General features: G+C 37.4%; 1 protein-coding gene and 1 long non-coding RNA gene across 22 annotated transcripts in view; one reads left to right on the top strand and one right to left on the bottom strand.

Annotated features, from left to right (window-relative positions):
* Positions 1-17,960, top strand: part of eif4g3b (eukaryotic translation initiation factor 4 gamma, 3b) — a 346,564-nt gene that overhangs the window by 279,109 nt on the left and 49,495 nt on the right. For all 20 annotated transcript variants that reach the window (XM_069919086.1, XM_069919084.1, XM_069919085.1 and 17 more), the window contains 3 exons: positions 13,124-13,228; positions 14,031-14,169; positions 14,728-14,822. In XM_069919086.1, coding sequence (XP_069775187.1) covers positions 13,124-13,228; positions 14,031-14,169; positions 14,728-14,822 — 339 coding nt within the window. The remainder of the gene's footprint in view (positions 1-13,123; positions 13,229-14,030; positions 14,170-14,727; positions 14,823-17,960) is intronic.
* Positions 1-17,960, bottom strand: part of LOC138754603 (uncharacterized) — a 54,877-nt gene that overhangs the window by 6,923 nt on the left and 29,994 nt on the right. Inside the window, exons 5-6 of one of the 2 annotated variants that reach the window (XR_011351850.1) lie at positions 16,263-16,417; positions 15,046-15,141 (exon numbers count right to left, since the gene is read on the bottom strand). This is a non-coding gene — a long non-coding RNA (uncharacterized lncRNA). The remainder of the gene's footprint in view (positions 1-15,045; positions 15,142-16,262; positions 16,418-17,960) is intronic. The other variant, XR_011351851.1, reaches the window with a different exon arrangement.

The raw sequence follows: 17,960 nt of genomic DNA, 5'->3' as shown, positions 1-17,960 counted from the left end.
CATTTTCAATTTTTTATTGTTTCAGATTAATAAGAATGATCTAAAGAAATGGGGATTACATAAACGATGGTTAACATATACAAACACAGATGTCAAGCAACATATGTAAACTGAGCCTCCCAATCTCCTAAAGGCCAAACATGAAAAATAATCAAATTTTATTACAAAAGTATCCCCCTAATTAAGAAACAAAAAAAAAGGGAAACAAAAGCTGGGCTACCAAGTTTCAGTCGTTAAACAATTATTTTGTGATTAATTCCGCCCCTCTGCACTCACAAAATAAAATGTTGAAAAGGATTCGGGAAGGATCAACTTACATCATATGAAAATTCTGAATAAGTGGTCTCCAATGTTTCTTCAAATTTAACCAAAGGGTCAAGAGTACAACTTCTGATTTATTTCTAAATTTAAATAGGCTCCAATTTGGGAAAACTATTGAAACGTGGTAGGTGGTTTCGGGTCTTTCCATTTGAGTAGAATGGATCTCCTGCCTATTAAAGTAATAAATGCAATCACACGACAACCTAAAGCAGATAAGTGGCCAGAGTCCAAAACTGGTTGTCCAAAAAATGCAGTCATAGTATGAGGTCATAGGTCAATGAGCAAAGTTGCTGAAATAATATCAAAAATATCTTTCCAAATATTTTTTCAGGGAAGGGCAGGACCAAAACACATGTGACAGGGAAAATAGAAAGACATCTGACACAGATAGGGTTTACATAGGATTAAAACCGAGCTAGCTCATCCTTAGACATATGAGCCCTATGGACCACCTTAAACTGTATCAAAGAGTGTCGGGTTACAAAGCGGGTAATAAGAAATGGGAAAAAGGATTATGAAAGTAAATTGGCACAAAATATAAAAACAGAAAGCAAAAAATTTTATAAATATATAAAACGGAAGAGGGTGTCCAGAGTTAACATAGGACCCTTGGAGGATGAGAAAGGAAAACTGGTAGCAAAAAATGAGGAAATGGTCGAAGCATTGAACAAATATTTTGTGTCAGTCTTCACGGTGGAAGATACGTCCAGCATGCCCAAGTACGGAGTTAAGGATGCGAATGTTGGGGAGGGCCTTGATAATATAGTTGTTACAAAGGAAGTAGTGATGGAGAAACTAATGGGACTAAAGCCAGACAAATCACCTGGTCCTGATGATATGCATCCAAGGGTTCTGAAGGAAATGGCAGAAGTTATAGTTGATGCATTGGTGGTCATATACCAAAATTCCTTGGATTCTGGGCAGGTCCCGGCAGACTGGAAGACAGCAAATGTCACGCCACTTTTTAAGAAGGGATGTAGGCAGAAGACGGGAAATTATTGGCCAATTAGCTTGACATCTGTAGTTGGAAAAATGCTTGAAGCCGTCATTAAAGATGAAATAGTGAAACTTTTGGAACGTAAGGGTTCAATCAGGCAGACGCAGCATGGTTTTAGAAAGGGAAGATCTTGTTTGACAAACTTGTTAGGATTCTTTGAAGATATAATGGGTGCGGTGGATAGAGGGGAACAAGTTGATGTTGTACATTTGGATTTCCAGAAAGCGTTTGATAAGGTGCCGCACATGGCCTGGATTGAAAATTGGTTGTCTGACAGGAGGCAGAGAGTCGGGATAAATGGGAGTTTTTCAGGTTGGCAGAGAGTGGTAAGTGGGGTGCCGCAGCGGTCGGTGTTAGGCCCACAACTGTTCATCATTTACATTGATGACTTGGAGGAGGGGACAAAATGTGGTATAGCCAAGTTTGCGGATGACACCAAATTGAGTGGAAAAGCAAATTGTAATGAGGATGTGGAGAGTCTGCAGAGGGTTATAGTTAAGCTGGATGAGTGGGCAAAGGTCTGGCAGATGGAGTACAATGTTAGTAAGTGTGAGGTTATCCACTTTGGCAAGAAAAATAAAAGAGCTGAATATTATTTAAAGAGTGAAAAACTACAGCATGCTGTTGTGCAGAGGGACTTGGGAGTGCTTGAGCATGAATCGCAAAAAGTTAGGTTGCAGGTGCAGCAGGTTATTAAGAAGGCAAATGGAATGTTGGCCTTCATCACTAGAGGAATTGAATTCAGGAGTAGGGAGGTGATGTTGCAACTGTATAAGGCACTGGTGAGACCACACCTGGAGTACTGTGTCCAGTTCTGGTCTCCATATTTGAGGAAGGATATACTGGCTTTGGAGACGGTCCAGAGGAGGTTTACTCGGTTGATCCCTGGGATGAAGGGGTTGACTTATGATGAAAGATTAAATCGTCTAGGATTGTATTCGCTCGAGTTCAGAAGAATGAGAGGAGACCTTATAGAAACATATAGGATTATGAAGGGTATGGATAGGATAGATGTAGGAAGGTGTTTTGAGCTGGCCGGGGAAACTAAAACGAGAGGACAAAGTCTCAAGATTCGGGGGAATAGATTTAGGACAGAGATGAGGAAAAATAGTTTTTCCCAGAGAGTAGTGAATGTTTGGAATTCTCTAACCAGGGAAGTGGTTGAGGCTGCTTCATTAAACATATTTAAAATTCAGTTAGATAAATTTTTACATGATAGAGTTATTAGGGGATACGGGGAGAAGGCAGGTAGGTGGAGTTAGGTCATAAATTAGATCAGCCATGATCTTATTGAATGGCGGAGTAGGCTCAATGGGCCATTTTTGGCCTACTCCTGTTCCTACTTCCTATGTTCCTATTGTAGAGCTCGTTGAAAGAACCAAAGGCTTGTTGATCCAAACCAAGGCTTTTATTAGCAAAAGACAGGACCTCTTCACAGGTGGCCGACCAGTCCGGAATGATCCGACCTGGCTAGGGACACAACACTTTAAGGCCCAGGCAGTAGGTGTGGCTAAGCTCTCAGCCAATCATTGTAAGCACAGTCTAGATACTGTAACTATATACACTATATACATTGGTGATAGGTCTGTACTATCACATCTATGAGCACACATTGAAGAAGTGTTAACTAATTGGAGAATTTTCCAATAGATAAAGGTGTTTGAATGTGTCTTTCCCATTTATTCTTAATTTTGTCAGAAATTACTGGATGTATTTTCAGGATCAAATCATAAATTGTTGCTATTAAACTCTTCTAAAAAGAGTTTAAACAAAATTTTATTCGTGACTTTGGTCTGGTGTCGTATCGGAAAAATAGATAAAGTGACATTTAAAAAGTTCCTAATCTGTAGATAGCTGAAAAAGTGTGATCTCAGCAAAACTGCTCAAGAGACATGAGACAGTTATCACAAATAAATCCCAAAAAACATACTACTCCCTTCGTATTCCATAAAGGAAAAGCTTGATCAATTCAAGATGATTGGAAGAAAAAATAGATAGAATATGACAAGATAAATTTATTGAATTCAAAGAACTTACAAAAATGAAACCATATTTATATTGAATGTTTAATTATGGGATTCGTCATTTGTTTATTCAATTTAGTTAGGGCAAAGGGGAACAAAGCCCCTAAAATAGATCCCAATGAGAACTGCTGCACAAACCCGCACTCAAGACTCCCCCACCGTGGACAAGTTTCTCCACACTAAGGAGACTATCTGGAGCAAACTGCCTAGAGGTGACGAAAGGAAATACAATGAAAAGGCAGCGCTTGGATAGATGGGCATAGAGGGCTATTGGTCTAGTTCAGGTCAATCCAATTAGTGTAGATAAGCATCATGCTTGTTAGATCAGGTGGCCTTTGCTGTGCTTTCTGGAACACTACTGTGGTCTCATTTTTATAGTGATTAGAAAAAAAATCAGTGAACAGAAACATTTTTGTGACACTAACATCAATTAACCCACCAAGATTAAAATTATAGAATTTCTTCCCATCTGTCCTTTGTAATTAATTTTTAATTTGTAATTTGGAAATGGCTTTTTGTTGTCCATCAAGCTGTGGCTTAGTGTTGCAATGTATTTTTAAACATGTACTCAAAATTCCAAGTGCATTCCTTCTTAGGTGAGGATGTGATACTTGATCAGGAACAAATCGAAACATTATTATGTGAATTCATGGCAGTCATTTAGCTGATACTCATCCCTTCCTTTATCAGCTTTCAAGTTTGGTTTTCAAATATTTTGCTTTGATATACACATATGATTAATATGTTTGGCATGGCGCGAACATTGGTGGTGTTGTGCATTGTGAGGTAGTATGTCTGAGGTTGCAACAGGATATAAATCAAATGGAAAGTGGGATAGAGTGCTGGAAGACGGATTTAATCCTGTTAAGTGTGAGATGATTCATTCTATGTTTCCCCCACCCCCTGCCTTCCTTAGTAGTCTCTCCTTCCTCCTGTCCTATATCCAATCACTTCTGGGCCCTTGCCCAGCTTCTTTCCCCACTTTATATGTATTTCATCTTTTTTATCCTAGCCTTGATAAAGCGTCCTGATCCAAAATATTGACTGACCTTATCTGCCCATGCAGACAGTTTGACCTGCAGAGTTCCTCCAGCAATTCTTTGTTTGCTATTAATTCATAAAGTTCAGATCATTAAATTACAGTAGCAAAGATGGCCAAGTCCATCATGGGCTCTGTCCTCACATCAGTTGAAGACATCCATATCCAATATCATAGGAACATAGGAAGTAGGAACAGGAGTAGGCCAAAAATGGCCCATCAAACCTGCTCCACCATTCAATACGATCATGGCTGATCTAATTTATGACCTAACTCCACCTACCTCCCTTCTCCCCATATCCCCTAATTCCTCTATCATGTAAAAATTTATCTAACCGAATTTTAAATCATTTTAATGAAGCAGCCTCAACCACTTCCCTGGTTAGAGAATTCCAAACATTCACTACTCTCTGGGAAAAACTATTTTTCCTCATCTCTGTCCTAAATCTACTCCCCCAAATCTTGAGACTGTGTCCTCTCGTTTTAGTTTCCTCGGCTAGCTCAAAAAACCTTCCTACATCTATCCTATCCATACCCTTCATAATCCTATATGTTTCTATAAGATCTCCTCTCATTCTTCTGAACTCGAGCGAATACCATAACCATATAACCACTTACAGCACAGAACAGGCCAGTTCGGCCCTACTAGTCCATGCTGTAGCAAATCCTCACCCTCCTAGTCCCACTGACCAGCACCCGGTCCATACCCCTCTAGTCCCCTCCTATCCATGTAACGATCCAATCTTTCCTTAAATGTAACCAATGATCCCGCCTCGACCACATCTGCCGGAAGCTCATTCCACATCCCCACCACCCTCTGCATAAAGAAATTTCCCCTCATGTTCCCCTTATAATTTTCCCCCTTCAATCTTAAACCATGTCCTCTAGTTTGAATCTCCCCCTTTCTTAATTGAAAAAGCCTATCCACATTTACTCTGTCTGTCCCTTTTAAAATCTTAAACACCTCTATTAAGTCCCCTCTCAATCTTCTACACTCCAGAGAAAAAAGCCCCAGTCTGCACAACCTTTCCCTGTAACTCAGACCCTGAAATCCTGTCAACATTCTCGTGAACCTTCTCTGCACTCTCTCTATTTTGTTTATATCTTTCCTATAATTTGGTGACCAAAACTGTACACAGTACTCCAAATTTGGCCTCACCAATGCCTTGTACAATTTCATCATAACCTCCCTACTCTTGAATTCAATACTCCAATTTATGAAGGCCAACATTCCAAATGCCTTCTTCACCACACCATCTACCTGAGTATCAGCCTTGAGGGTACTGTTTACCATAACTCCTAAATCCCTTTGTTGCTCTGCACTCCTCAGTTGTCTACCATTCAATGTATATGACCTATTTAAATTTGCCTTTCCAAAATGTAGCACCTCACATTTATCTGTATTAAATTCCAATACAATCCTAGACGATTTAATCTTTCATCATAAGTCAACCCCTTCATCCCAGGGATCAACCTAGTAAACCTCGTCTGGACCGTCTCCAAAGCCAGTATGCAAGAACTGAACAAGATGTACTGTCCTTGAGACAAGTGTACACTGATTTCCCTTATTAATTCTTAGATTTGTGTAAAATATTTCAAAGTTGTGTCTGTACTGCCTTTCAGAAAAATTGGAATGCGATGCAATGTACTTATTGTCAAGGAATATTTCAAGTGATGGACTGTCATCCCAAAATTCGTAAAGAAACATTGTATATGTTTTCACCAAGAAGATGAATCACCTCATGACCCGATGCTTTTTTTAAGTATACAGTGTAAGCAAGGGAGAACTTGAGAGTGAAAGAAGTAAAGGCTATACTAGAAGTTACTCTTCCGGATATTTTCAAAAAACTTTTGACAATTCATTAATAAACTGTTTCTGTTTGCAAGTACATTCAACATAGTCCCATATCTGAAACACTTCTCTGAAATTTCAGCTTTTGATCTGTGTAACTTTTGTGGGGTAAGATATAATTGGTGCAAAAATTATACTGAACCAGTCCCTATCTTGCATTTATAATTGATGTCATGCTGTCCTTACAACAAACTGACTAGCTTCTTTCTAAAATCACCATACCCAAGTCTGACTCCCATTTTTCCCTTGATCTCTGCAACCCCAGTTTTGCACTTTCACTCTGGAGAGCATAGTACATTCTTGTTATGAATTTGGATATTCCCCATCTAAACCATTCATTCAGTTTCACTAATTTCAAGTGGGGTCAACGTTGGTCCCCATATTTCTCTTAAGAGTGATCTAAGCTGCAGAAAACAGAAAAAGATCCCAATGGCCACTCTGTATTTGTGTTTTAATTGCTCAAAGGACATAAGAATTCCTTCCATGTAACAGTCCTTAATATATTTTATACCTTTGTCATACCACACATTTAATATTCTATTGCTCATGTTCATAGGACGGTTTTACACAATGGTGCTTTTATTGATATCCCTACTTTTTTTTCTTATACATTCATTAATTTCTTGCCACATTCTGATCATATGTATGAGAATGGGATTATCTGTCTTTTCTTTAGTGATTTGAAACTCCATTTGTAGATAAAGTCTTTTGCTTCCCCCTCCATTGAGTGCATTCCCACTTGAAGCCAAGACAGGGGTTTGTCTTCAGTGAAGAAAGCCTGTACATCTAGGTGATATTTTTTGAAATCTGGAAGTCTAAGTCCTCCCAGCCTGTAATCCTATGTCAGTTTTTCCATTTCAATTCTTGGCACCATATTATTCCATAGAAACTGTCTAATAAAGTTGTTTAGTAGCTTTAAAAAGTTTTTAGGTAACGGAATAGGCAGTGATTGAAAAAGGTATTGCAGTCTTGGCATCACTTTCATTTTGATGCAGTTAACCCTTCCCACCAAAGAATTCAGTAAGTCTCTCCATTTCTGTAGGTCTCTTTCTATCTTCGCAAGAAGAGGAACATAATTTAATTTGTACAAATTTTGCAAGTTTTTGTCAGTTACTATTCCAAGATATTTTATTCCATCTGTCTTCCCTTTAAATATACTTCTTTTTTGGTATCTTTCATATTCAAAATTTGTCAATGGCATTATCTCACTTCTATACATATTTATTTTGTAGCCTGATATTCCTCCATATTTTTCTAACATTACTTGTAATTTTTCCAAAGATTTAGTAAGGTCTGTTAGATACAATAGCGCATCATTGGTGATGCGCTATTGTATTTTGTGTTCTTCTTGCCCAACTTTGAAGCCCTTTATATCCAGATCCCCTCTTATTACTACCTCTGTCAGCGGCTCAATTGCTAAAATAAAATGTGCTTGGGACAGATGCTATCTTGTCTACTCAATCTACTCAAGGGAGCACCGCTGACATCTTATTATTTGTTATTATTTTAGCTTGTGGTTTATGGTATAAAGTTTTTATCTAATTTATAAATGTTCTGCCTATATTAAATTTTTCCAGTGTTTTAAATAAAAAAGGCCATTCCAAACAGTCAAATGCCTTTTCTGCATCTTTGGAGACTGTAGTACTTGGATATTGTTCAGCTTTATATGTTGAAAATTGATAAACTCCGAAAGACTTGTCTGCTTGATCTGAGATTAAAACATTTGTCAGGCAATGAAGAATATTTTTCAACCTCAAATCTCAAATCCATGTAAAAGATTTCTGTAGAAAGAAATTAATCCTGGCATAACTGGTAAACTGGATGATTGTTCAGTAAAGAATGAACTTGTTAAACATGGCAAAAGAGGTGGTTAAAAAAAAAGATATCTGAAGGTGGTTTAAAGAATGAAAATAAAAAAAATACCAACTTTACAAATTCAATCTTTATGACGTATTCTCAGTGGACGAATTAAAATCTATGATAAGTTGCTGATTTGTCCAAATGGCAATCAACTCATTTAGCCTTTAAAATGTAAATTAATTTATGCGACCAAACCTCAGAAATTATTCAAACTGTCAATCTGTCCCACCACTCAAAAGAAATATGCGCTCTTGCTTTATATCCTGTGGAGAAGACAAAGATGCTTCTGAAACACTACACTGAGATGTCAAATGTAATTGCAGCTTTATGTGTCTCAGACATATCTCTCGAGTGGGGTTTGAGGTGTAGAAGATCATATGTGCACGAGTAAAGTGGCTTCTTTCGGCATTGTGAAATGTTGTGCCCCTGCATGAATAGTAATGCAAATTGAACTGAGCAGCAATAATTCAACAATTCCCTGAGGAATTACACTTTTTAGTGTAGTTGCTTCAGCCAATGGCACGTGCATTTACAGATTGTGGTTGAATAATTTCTGGTGGGAGAGGTGTAAATAATAAATTTGAGGTGTATATAATAAATTTTTGCAGCTCATCTTTCATCCTGATAAAAGGAACATTTATTCCAAGTACGGCTAACAAGTTGGGTCTCCAATTATATGTTTTCTGCACAGAACTATCCGTACAGTACTCTTAAAATGACATCCTCTATCTCTGTTATCTTCTCTGTTCATTCTTTCATTTTCACATCTCAGCAGAAGTGATAGTTTGTTCTTGATATCTGAGGAAAAGGTATTGAAGATCAAAATCCCAAACCTAGCACAAAACTCGTGGCCAATGGATAATAGAGACTCTTGCCCTTGTTTATGCCTCTGAGACTTGTACTACATGCAAGCAGAGCATTGTAGAGGTATTACCAAAGCAAGTTCTTGTGAATCTGTCAGTCGGGTAACCAAATCAACATCAATATCTCCATTTCCACTGTCCTTAGCAGTTACCTGAAACAAGCGCATTGTTCGCGTGTTTCCCCAAGAAGTCACCAGAAGAAAGTACCAGGCAAAGATTCCAGGACATTGTTCAAGTTTATTATCATTTGATTTTACAACCCAATAAAACAGTGTTTTTCCAGACCAGCCATTCTCATCGGGAGGCCCACAGCACCTCACATAACTTAGTTTTTTAAAATGTTTCTTAAGTAGTTGGTAGGAGAGAAGTACTGAAGAAATGAAAACTTGACTGCTTCACAAGGAAGAGGACCCATAAACTTTCACTAAGACCGTGGGCCCGTAGCTAAAAAAAGGTTGCGAATGCCTGTACCAGACTATGGTGCACACACAGAAACATACAATACACAGCACATAGTCATCACATAAGCAATCAAAATAAATATATAGAAGTGTTTGGGATGATTTATTGTTCATCGGTCTCACCTCTTCTCATCAGTTTTAATGATCCTCTGGAAAGACTTCCAGTCGGATGCTTTGCCGCTACCATACCACACAATGATGCAGCCAGACAGGACGCTCAAAATTGTGCTCTTGCAGAAGGTGGTCAAGATGCCCTCCTCAACCGTTGGAGAAAGTGACTAATGAGGTGTTGGAAGTCCGGACTAGGTTGTCCCTAATATGCACAGCAAGGCACGTTTTGCTGTCCATTACAGAACCGTTGATGAATAGAGAGAATGGTCAATCTTTGGCCTCCCAAAGTTGGCAATTGTCTTGTCCACATTGAGACTCAGGTTATTGTTCTTGCACAATTTGATGATTTCAACTCCTCTCTGTAATGCAACCCATTGTTGTGGCTGATAAGGCCAACTACTGTTGCATCATCTGCAAATTTGATGATTCTGTTCGAACTGTCAGTCAGTTTGGGGGAAAAAATTCAACTTCTCCATTTCTAGGAATCCATTGCCCATGCTACTTACATTCCAGATGGCACTGTGTTCCTTAGTCCACACATCGGGAGCATACCAGGGGAGGTCACGCCTTTGCAATAGCGCTCCCCAAACTGTGGAACAGTATTCCTCTATCCATCAAATCAGCCCCTCCCTTTAACTCTTAAATCCAGGCGGAAGTTGTATTTTTACTCGATTGTTGATTGTCACCATGTTGTATTTACAATTCTAAACCTCAGGTACCCATTTTATACTGCGCTTTAAATAGCTGCTTAAGTTAAGATGTAATTTACGATCTGTACAGCATTTTGGTCAATGTGAGTTATTTTAAATGTGCTATATAAATAAACTAAACTAAACTACCAAAACCCATTGTAAACTTAAAGTACAGCACCAATCGAACAATCCATCAGGCAAATTTTACCCTTTCTATATGTCTCTATTGCCCTCAAAAGTCACTTTAGAACCCACCAGTTATTGTCCATTACGCCGAACAGCCTAAGAGGACATTTATCCTCTGATGTAATGCCAATAACCCTCAACAGCATATTCAATTTCAGCATTATTAGAGTATATTTTGTTGTTGGAGATCAAATTGCTTGTAGCATACCTCACTGTACCCAAATTACAATCTGCATTTCACAAAATTAACAACTTCTATTTGAAGACAACTTACCATGTTTCCATTTCATTTTCCATTGAATACAATTTTGTCAGTCAGTTACACACTATTGAATCAATTGCACTTTTTTCAGACTGCAGATAAACCAGAAGTAATCAAAGGTTTTATGGATATCACCAGGAAAGTTGATGGCTGTGGATGTTGTCGACATGGACTTTAGTAAGTCCTTTGACAAGTTCCCATATGGGAGGTTAGTCAGGAAGGTTCAGGCATTTGATATTCATGGTGAAGTAGTAAATGGGATTGGACATTGGCTGTGCAGGAGAAGCCAGAGACTGGTGGTGGATGATTGCTTCTCAGACTGGAGGACTGTGACCAGAGGTGTGCTTCAGGGATCAGTGCTAGGGCCATTGTTGTTTGTCATTTATATCAATGATCTGGATGATAATGTGTTAAATTGGATCAGCAAGTGTGCAGATGTCACTAAGATTGGAGTCATTGTGGACAGCGAAAAGGGTTCTCAAAGCTTGAAGCGGGATCAGGACCAGCTGGAAAAATGGGCTGAAAAATGTCAAATGGAATTTAATGTAGACAAGTGTGAGGTGTTGCATTTTGGAAGAACAACCCAAGAAAGGACTTAACATGGTGAATGGTAGGACACTGAGGAGTGTGGCAAACAGAGGGATCTGGGAATACAGATACATAATTCCCTGAAAGTGGCATCGCAGGTGGATAGATTGTAAAGAGATCTTTTGGCATATTGGCATCATAAATCAAAGTATTGAACATAGGAGCTGGATGTTATGGTAAAGTTGTACAAGACATTGGTGAGGCCAAATTTGGAGTATTGTGTGCAGATTTGGACACCTACAGGAAAGCTATCAATAGAAAAAGTGGAGAGAAGATTTACTAAGATGTTGCCCAGGCTTCAGGAACTGAGTTACAGGGAAAGGTTATAGGTTAGGACTTTATTCCCTGAAGCATAGAAGAATGAGGGGAGATTTGATAGAGGTAATTAAAATTATGAGGGAATAGACAGTAAATATAGATCAACTCTTTCCATTGAGGGTAGATGAGATACAAACCAGAGAACATGGGTTAAGAGTGAAAGGGGGGGAGGAACTTGAGGGGGAACTTCTTCACACAGAGAGTGGTGGGAGTATAGAACGAGCTGAGGTGGTGAATACAGGGTCAATAATAACATTTATGAAGAATTTGGACAGGTACATTGATGGGAGAGATTAGGAGGGCTATGCACTGGTGGGACTAGGCAAAACAAAAGGTTCGGCACAGACTAGAAGGGCCGAAGAGGCCTGTTTCTGTGCTACAGCGTGTTTATAGTTCTATTACGAGTTGCACACCCTTGATCGGTACAACTTCCAGTAAGCTGCCTATCTCGCAGTGGATTCATGGCCAACATCATATTTTCATTTATCAGATAACAGACCAATTTGGATTACAAAATATAAACACTAAAAGTCAAGTTCATCCAAACTCCTCTTAAGGTGTTATGAGATTTGGAAAAATAGATGGTATCAAACAGAAAAATCAAATGTTGTTTAATACCTTATGGGACAAGTTGGTGATCTTAAGGTTATTTGTAAGATGGAAATGATCTGGGCTAAGAATATGTTTCTATTCATTCTTTTTCCTAACTGTTGGGAATTCTCTCCTTCTTCAGCTGTTTATGCTCAGGCCAGGTTGAAGCGCTATCCCTTCTAGTTGGGATGAGAAAATCAGTTGCAGAGTCTATTGAATGTGCAGCCTCTCTATAATTATGAAGTGTGGTTTCCATTTTAGTCAACTGTAGCAACATGCACTCCCTAAAATATGCAACCGTATACAATGTGCATTTCATTCATTCACATATCATGAAACTGATATTCTATCCATAGTCACAGAGGTTAAAGGACATAAAGATTTTGATCTATCAAATGTGGCTTCCATGCCTAAATGGGTTTTAAAGTTGTAATTATTCTATGTGCCTGCAATTGCGCTGGAATAGAACCCTCACCATTGCGGAACTCAGTGAAAACTTGCTTTCTTTTATCTTATTTTTTCATTATCAATATATTTCATGCATTTTAAAAGATCTAAATTGTAACTGCCTAATCCTTCAAGATTTGGTAGCAATAGAGAGAGTGCAGAAGAGATTCACCAGTTATAAGGGTGATTAGATAATCTGGGCTTATTGTTCTTGGAACGTTGGAGGCTAAGGGTGATCTTATAGAGGTTTACAAAATTATGAGGGGTAGCATAGATAGTCATAACCCTTTTCCCAAAAGCAGAGACTTGTCAATATCTGGAATGAGATGGTGGAGCAGGATACCCTTACAAAGTTTGAAAGACATTTGGATATGAAAAGTGTAGGGGATGTAAGCAGATAGGATTACAGTAAATGGGAATCATGATTGGTATAGCTGTTATATGTCACCATTGAGTCAAAAATTTAATGTTTAATCAAAGAAAAGCTTTAATAATTTGACTGTCATTTCAGCCTCGCATGGACCAATATTTCAATCAAATGGAAAAGATTGTGAAAGAAAGAAAAACTTCATCAAGGATACGTTTCATGCTCCAAGATGTAATAGATGTTAGAATGGTATGTAATCCATGTATTTTCTTATCCTCCTTTCTTAGTAATTACCTTGCTCTGATCAGGTACATGTTTCAGAGTCCCTTCTGACGTACCAGTTTGGGGGGAATGGCTATTTTCAACAAAATCAACCTTTGTTGTTCATGTTGAAAATTCTCTTGTTTGTTATGAATGGGAATAAGTAAAATGTGTTTTGAGCGCATTTTCAGTTCTGTGAGCAATTTTGAGTTAAACTTTGTGATGAAAGGTAGTTTTGGGGCACTTTCAAATTATACCAACCAAACTGCTTACAATTGTGAGAGACTAACAACTGGCCTCTAGGGCAGCAACTGTAACTATTGTCTTTATTCCAGCAGTAAAATGTTGAAGCTTTGCTTGAGAAAAAGGATCAAGTTTTGTCTCTCAGACTAAAAATCAATTTAACCTGAACATTTGTTCTGATTTAATGGTGCACTTATTCAGTATATGTTGAGCAAAATGGATATTTTATTTGTCCTTTTCATCCATTCATCCAGCATTTTGATGGTGCATCCTTATTTTTTAAATATAAACTACCACATGGTGATAAAACAAGTTCACAATTTATGCTTGCAGTGTCACAATAAATATTTTTGTTGGTTTTGGTCTTTGGCAACATTCAGCAAATGGAGAATGTGTGTTACCATGTGATTTTTTTTTAAGCAGAGAGAGGTAGTTAATAATCCATCCTGTGATCAATCTGATATTGGTGTTGATGTACAGCATCGTGACTTTGAAGTATCTCAGTATTTCGTGATATAATAGCCAACCTCGGTTTTCTCAATCCCAGAAAAACTGGGTGTCACGTCGAGTCGAGCAGGGGCCGAAGACCATTGAACAGATTCATAAAGAAGCTGAGATTGAAGAGCAACAGCAACAACTGAAGGTTCACCAACAATTACTGTCCAAACAAGATAAGAGGCGGACAGGTAGGAGATTGGATTCTGAGGCTGTCTTTTCAATTAAATATCTTTTTTTAAATTATAACGTTTATTATATTGATGTCTTGACTTTTTTCATGTCATCCTTAGCTCAAGTAGGAACTATTGGAATTACTTTATACCCACCACGGCTTATTGGACCACAGCTATTATCAAAATGGTCACGTTTTACTGCATTTTGTGGTGGTGCCTGGGGTGTTATAAATGAAACAGTTGGTTGCAAATGTGGTCGTGCTTTTTAGAATTGGGCGGAAGGCAGGCTTTTGCTAAACTGCACATGTCTAAATTATAGCGCATGATGAAAGATGCACACACCACAAAACTGTTGGGATAAATAGTTGGTTTTTGGGTGAATTTTAAAGCTCGCATTTCAATGAATGTTAAAATACAGAAGCTAAACCTGTATGGCTTCATTCCACACTATTAGAATAAGCTTTTTTCTACTTTATCCCAAAAGAGATGATTCTTGGAACTGAGACATTTTGAACAAATATGATTGCTATAACCAAAATATTGCATATTTTAAATATTATCTGGCATTTTCAGGTGGTGGTCGACCATCGGAAGAAGTTTGGAACACTGTACCGGTAACGAAGAGCAGCAGAACAATAGATCCCAGCAAATTCCCAAAAATCACCAAAGTATGGGCCTTGTTACTGAAATCTTGTTTGTATCATTTTTTTTTAGCAAATAGTAAATCAAGTGCAGGCTAGTTATTTGCATTGATTGTCCTATATTTACTGTTGCCACTGAACAGTGGGTGATCATTGCACGGCGTGAAGACTAATTGGTTCTCCTTAGGTTAAACAAATTATCCAATTATTTTCAGAAAATGGTTAATGTAGTAAATAGCACAACACTTACAGCGCAAAGGACCTGGGTTCGAAACCGACACTGTTGAAAAGGAGTTTGTACATTTTCCCTGTGTCTGCGTGGATTTCCTCTGGGTGCTCCGCTTTCCTCCCATATTTTAAAGGCATACAAACATAGGTTAATTTGTCACATCGGTGTATTTGGGTGGCACAGGCTTACGGGCCTGAAGGGCCTGTTACCATTCTGTATCTCTTAAATTTGTTTTTAAATCGTGAAACTAAAACACTGTAGAATATTGTCCAAAATATTAAGTAGTTTCCAAATGAGTGTACTGAGTGAATGCAATTTCTGAAGAAAACATCTCTCCTGCTACAGAAAGAATCCTGAAAGTATTTTCTCTGTCATCTCTTTAGACTGAAATTATATTGTTTAAAAATAAGTGTTAAGTATCTGTTTGATAAAAAGGCAAACACATTGTAAAATGTCAGGAAAGTTGGCAGTGCCAGCATCCATACAATTTGGGAGCAGGAGGAGTCATCTCTGCCACTCAGGTTTGCTCTGCCATTTTTTTTAATTATATTTTCATTTTTAAGAAAATATATATCTACAAAATGGACTCAATGAATGATTATACAAAAAAATTATGTACCTAAAATGCACGTTAAGCCTAAAATAGCCCTTCCATTCCTTAGAGAAAGGAAAAGAAACATTGGACAGAGAGGGAGAAGAAAAAAAAGGAAAACAGGAAAGAGCTGTAGAATCAAAAATAAATAAAAAATATTAAATTACCAATAAAGGATGAAAATTAAATATAAAATATTCAATAAATAGTCTAAACTATCTGGCCATTTAAATGATTCAAATAAGGCAGCCAAATATTTCTGAACATGTTCTATTCATTTCTGAGTAATTTTCTCCAGGGTATACAACTTTGCATTTCCATATTCCACTGATCAGAGGGAATCGTATCTCCATGTTGCTGCTATACATTTTCTGACAATTGCCAAAGTGATTTTAAGAAATTTGGATTTTCTTTTGAGGAAGTTAACATTCAAGACAGCCAAATTCTGGGGAGGTCAAGTGATGCCATAGGGGATTTTAATTTAAAAAATACAAATTATGTAACGTTTTGACCATTAAAGTTAATTTAAAGTCTTTTTAAAATACTGACAACTTTAATTACAATGTCACTGAGAAAAGTAAAAATGCCGAAAACTACACCAAAAGAAAATCACGAACCGAGGAAAGGAAAAAGAACCTGGTTTTACCTCTTCAACAAAGATGTCCGTTGGAGTTCTTCCTAGACCAGCTGGAGACAGCCCTGGAGAGGGACCGTCTCACGAAGCTATCCCTGTGGCTCTCCGCAAAGATGGTGCCATCTCAAAAAATACTTCTGCACTGCGCGTGGAATTGTGCATGCGTGCTGCAGATGAAAAAATATTAAAGAAAAAAAATCTTTACCCCTTTTAAAGTGCCAGTCCAGTGTTTCAGGTCTGCAAGAAGAAGATGACTTACCTGGCATGAAAAATAATTCTAGTTACTCTACAAGTGAAGAAGATACAACTGCAGAAGAAGAAGAATTTAAAGGCAAGGCAAAGTTATTTAAGGAAAAAACGGCATAAAATTGTGGCTAAAATTGATAATCTTGCAAATGCAATGGAGAATAACTTTATATTTTTAACTAGAGGAATACAACAAGTTAAAATTGATTTAACTAAATCAATAAATAATGTTTCACAAAGAGTTGATAAATTAGAAGAAGGAATTCAGGATGACCGTGAAGAAGTTCAACACATTGCAGAAAGAACAAATGTTAATGAGGATTCTGTTATTGCTTTGGTTTCTATGAATGAAAAATTGTTGAAGGTTAATATTTTTGAAAATTATAGTAGAAGGAATAATCTTAATGTCTGAAGATAAAGAAGGTCAAGATATAATTTGCTTTTTTCAAGATTGGATACCGCAAATATTTGGACGAGAAAGCTTTGAAGAGAAAATTTTGATTGAAAGAGCCCATAGAGCTCTCTGACCAAAACCGGGACCAAATCAAAGACCTTGATCTATATTGATCAGATTTTTAGATGATCAAGATAGAGAAAAGATACTTGGATTGGCAATGAGAAGAGCTAAAGAACATGGACCTTTGGATTACGAGGGTGACAAGAACTTTTTTTTATCTAGAGCTGAGTCAAGCTCTTTTGAAGAGGAAAGATTTTAATCCGGTTAAGAAGGTTTTACATGATAAAGGGTAAAGATTTATGTTCTCCAGATCAAAAGAATATCTTCGACAACTATAATGAGGCCGCAGATTTTGTTAAAGATCTCCCCTTGGCTCACCTACCACAAGAGGACTTGTTGAAATTATTTATTACAATGGAGAGTATGTTCTCCTCTTTCTATAATTTTTTTTCTTTTTCCCAGTAGTTGGGGGTTGTGTTTGTTAGGTTATGATGCCTAAATGTATTTTTGTGGTTTAACCATAACCCATAAAATGGAGGGTAGTAATGCTGGTCTTTCTGGCATTTTGGGAAGGGAGGGTTTCTTAATTTTGTTTTTTGGTTTTTTAATTTAACACATTTTACATAATATTTTTATTTTGAATAAGTTCACTGTTTTTGGATTGCAGATGATGACACCTCATACCAATTTAATATATGGGAATTTGTCCTGAATAGAAATGTATGTTAATAATTTGGAAAATACTGAATAAAAACAGTTAAGATATTAGGTTTTAATATTAATGGGATTAACGGACACATAAAAAGAAAGAAGGTATTATTGTATATCAAGAAATTAGGAATAGATATTGCTTTTTTTTACAAGAGACTCGTTTAACTGAATGTGAACATTTAAAATTGAAAAGAGATTGGGTAGGTCAATTAGCTTTCTCCACATTTAACTCTAAAGCTGGGGGGGGTGGGGTTGCAATTTTATTTTTTAAAAAAATTACCAGTTAAAATCCAAGA

This window comes from Narcine bancroftii, chromosome 2 (genome assembly GCF_036971445.1).
Source record: "Narcine bancroftii isolate sNarBan1 chromosome 2, sNarBan1.hap1, whole genome shotgun sequence".
NCBI classification, from domain to species: domain Eukaryota; kingdom Metazoa; phylum Chordata; class Chondrichthyes; order Torpediniformes; family Narcinidae; genus Narcine; species Narcine bancroftii.
This window is presented reverse-complemented; position numbering and strand designations above follow the sequence as displayed.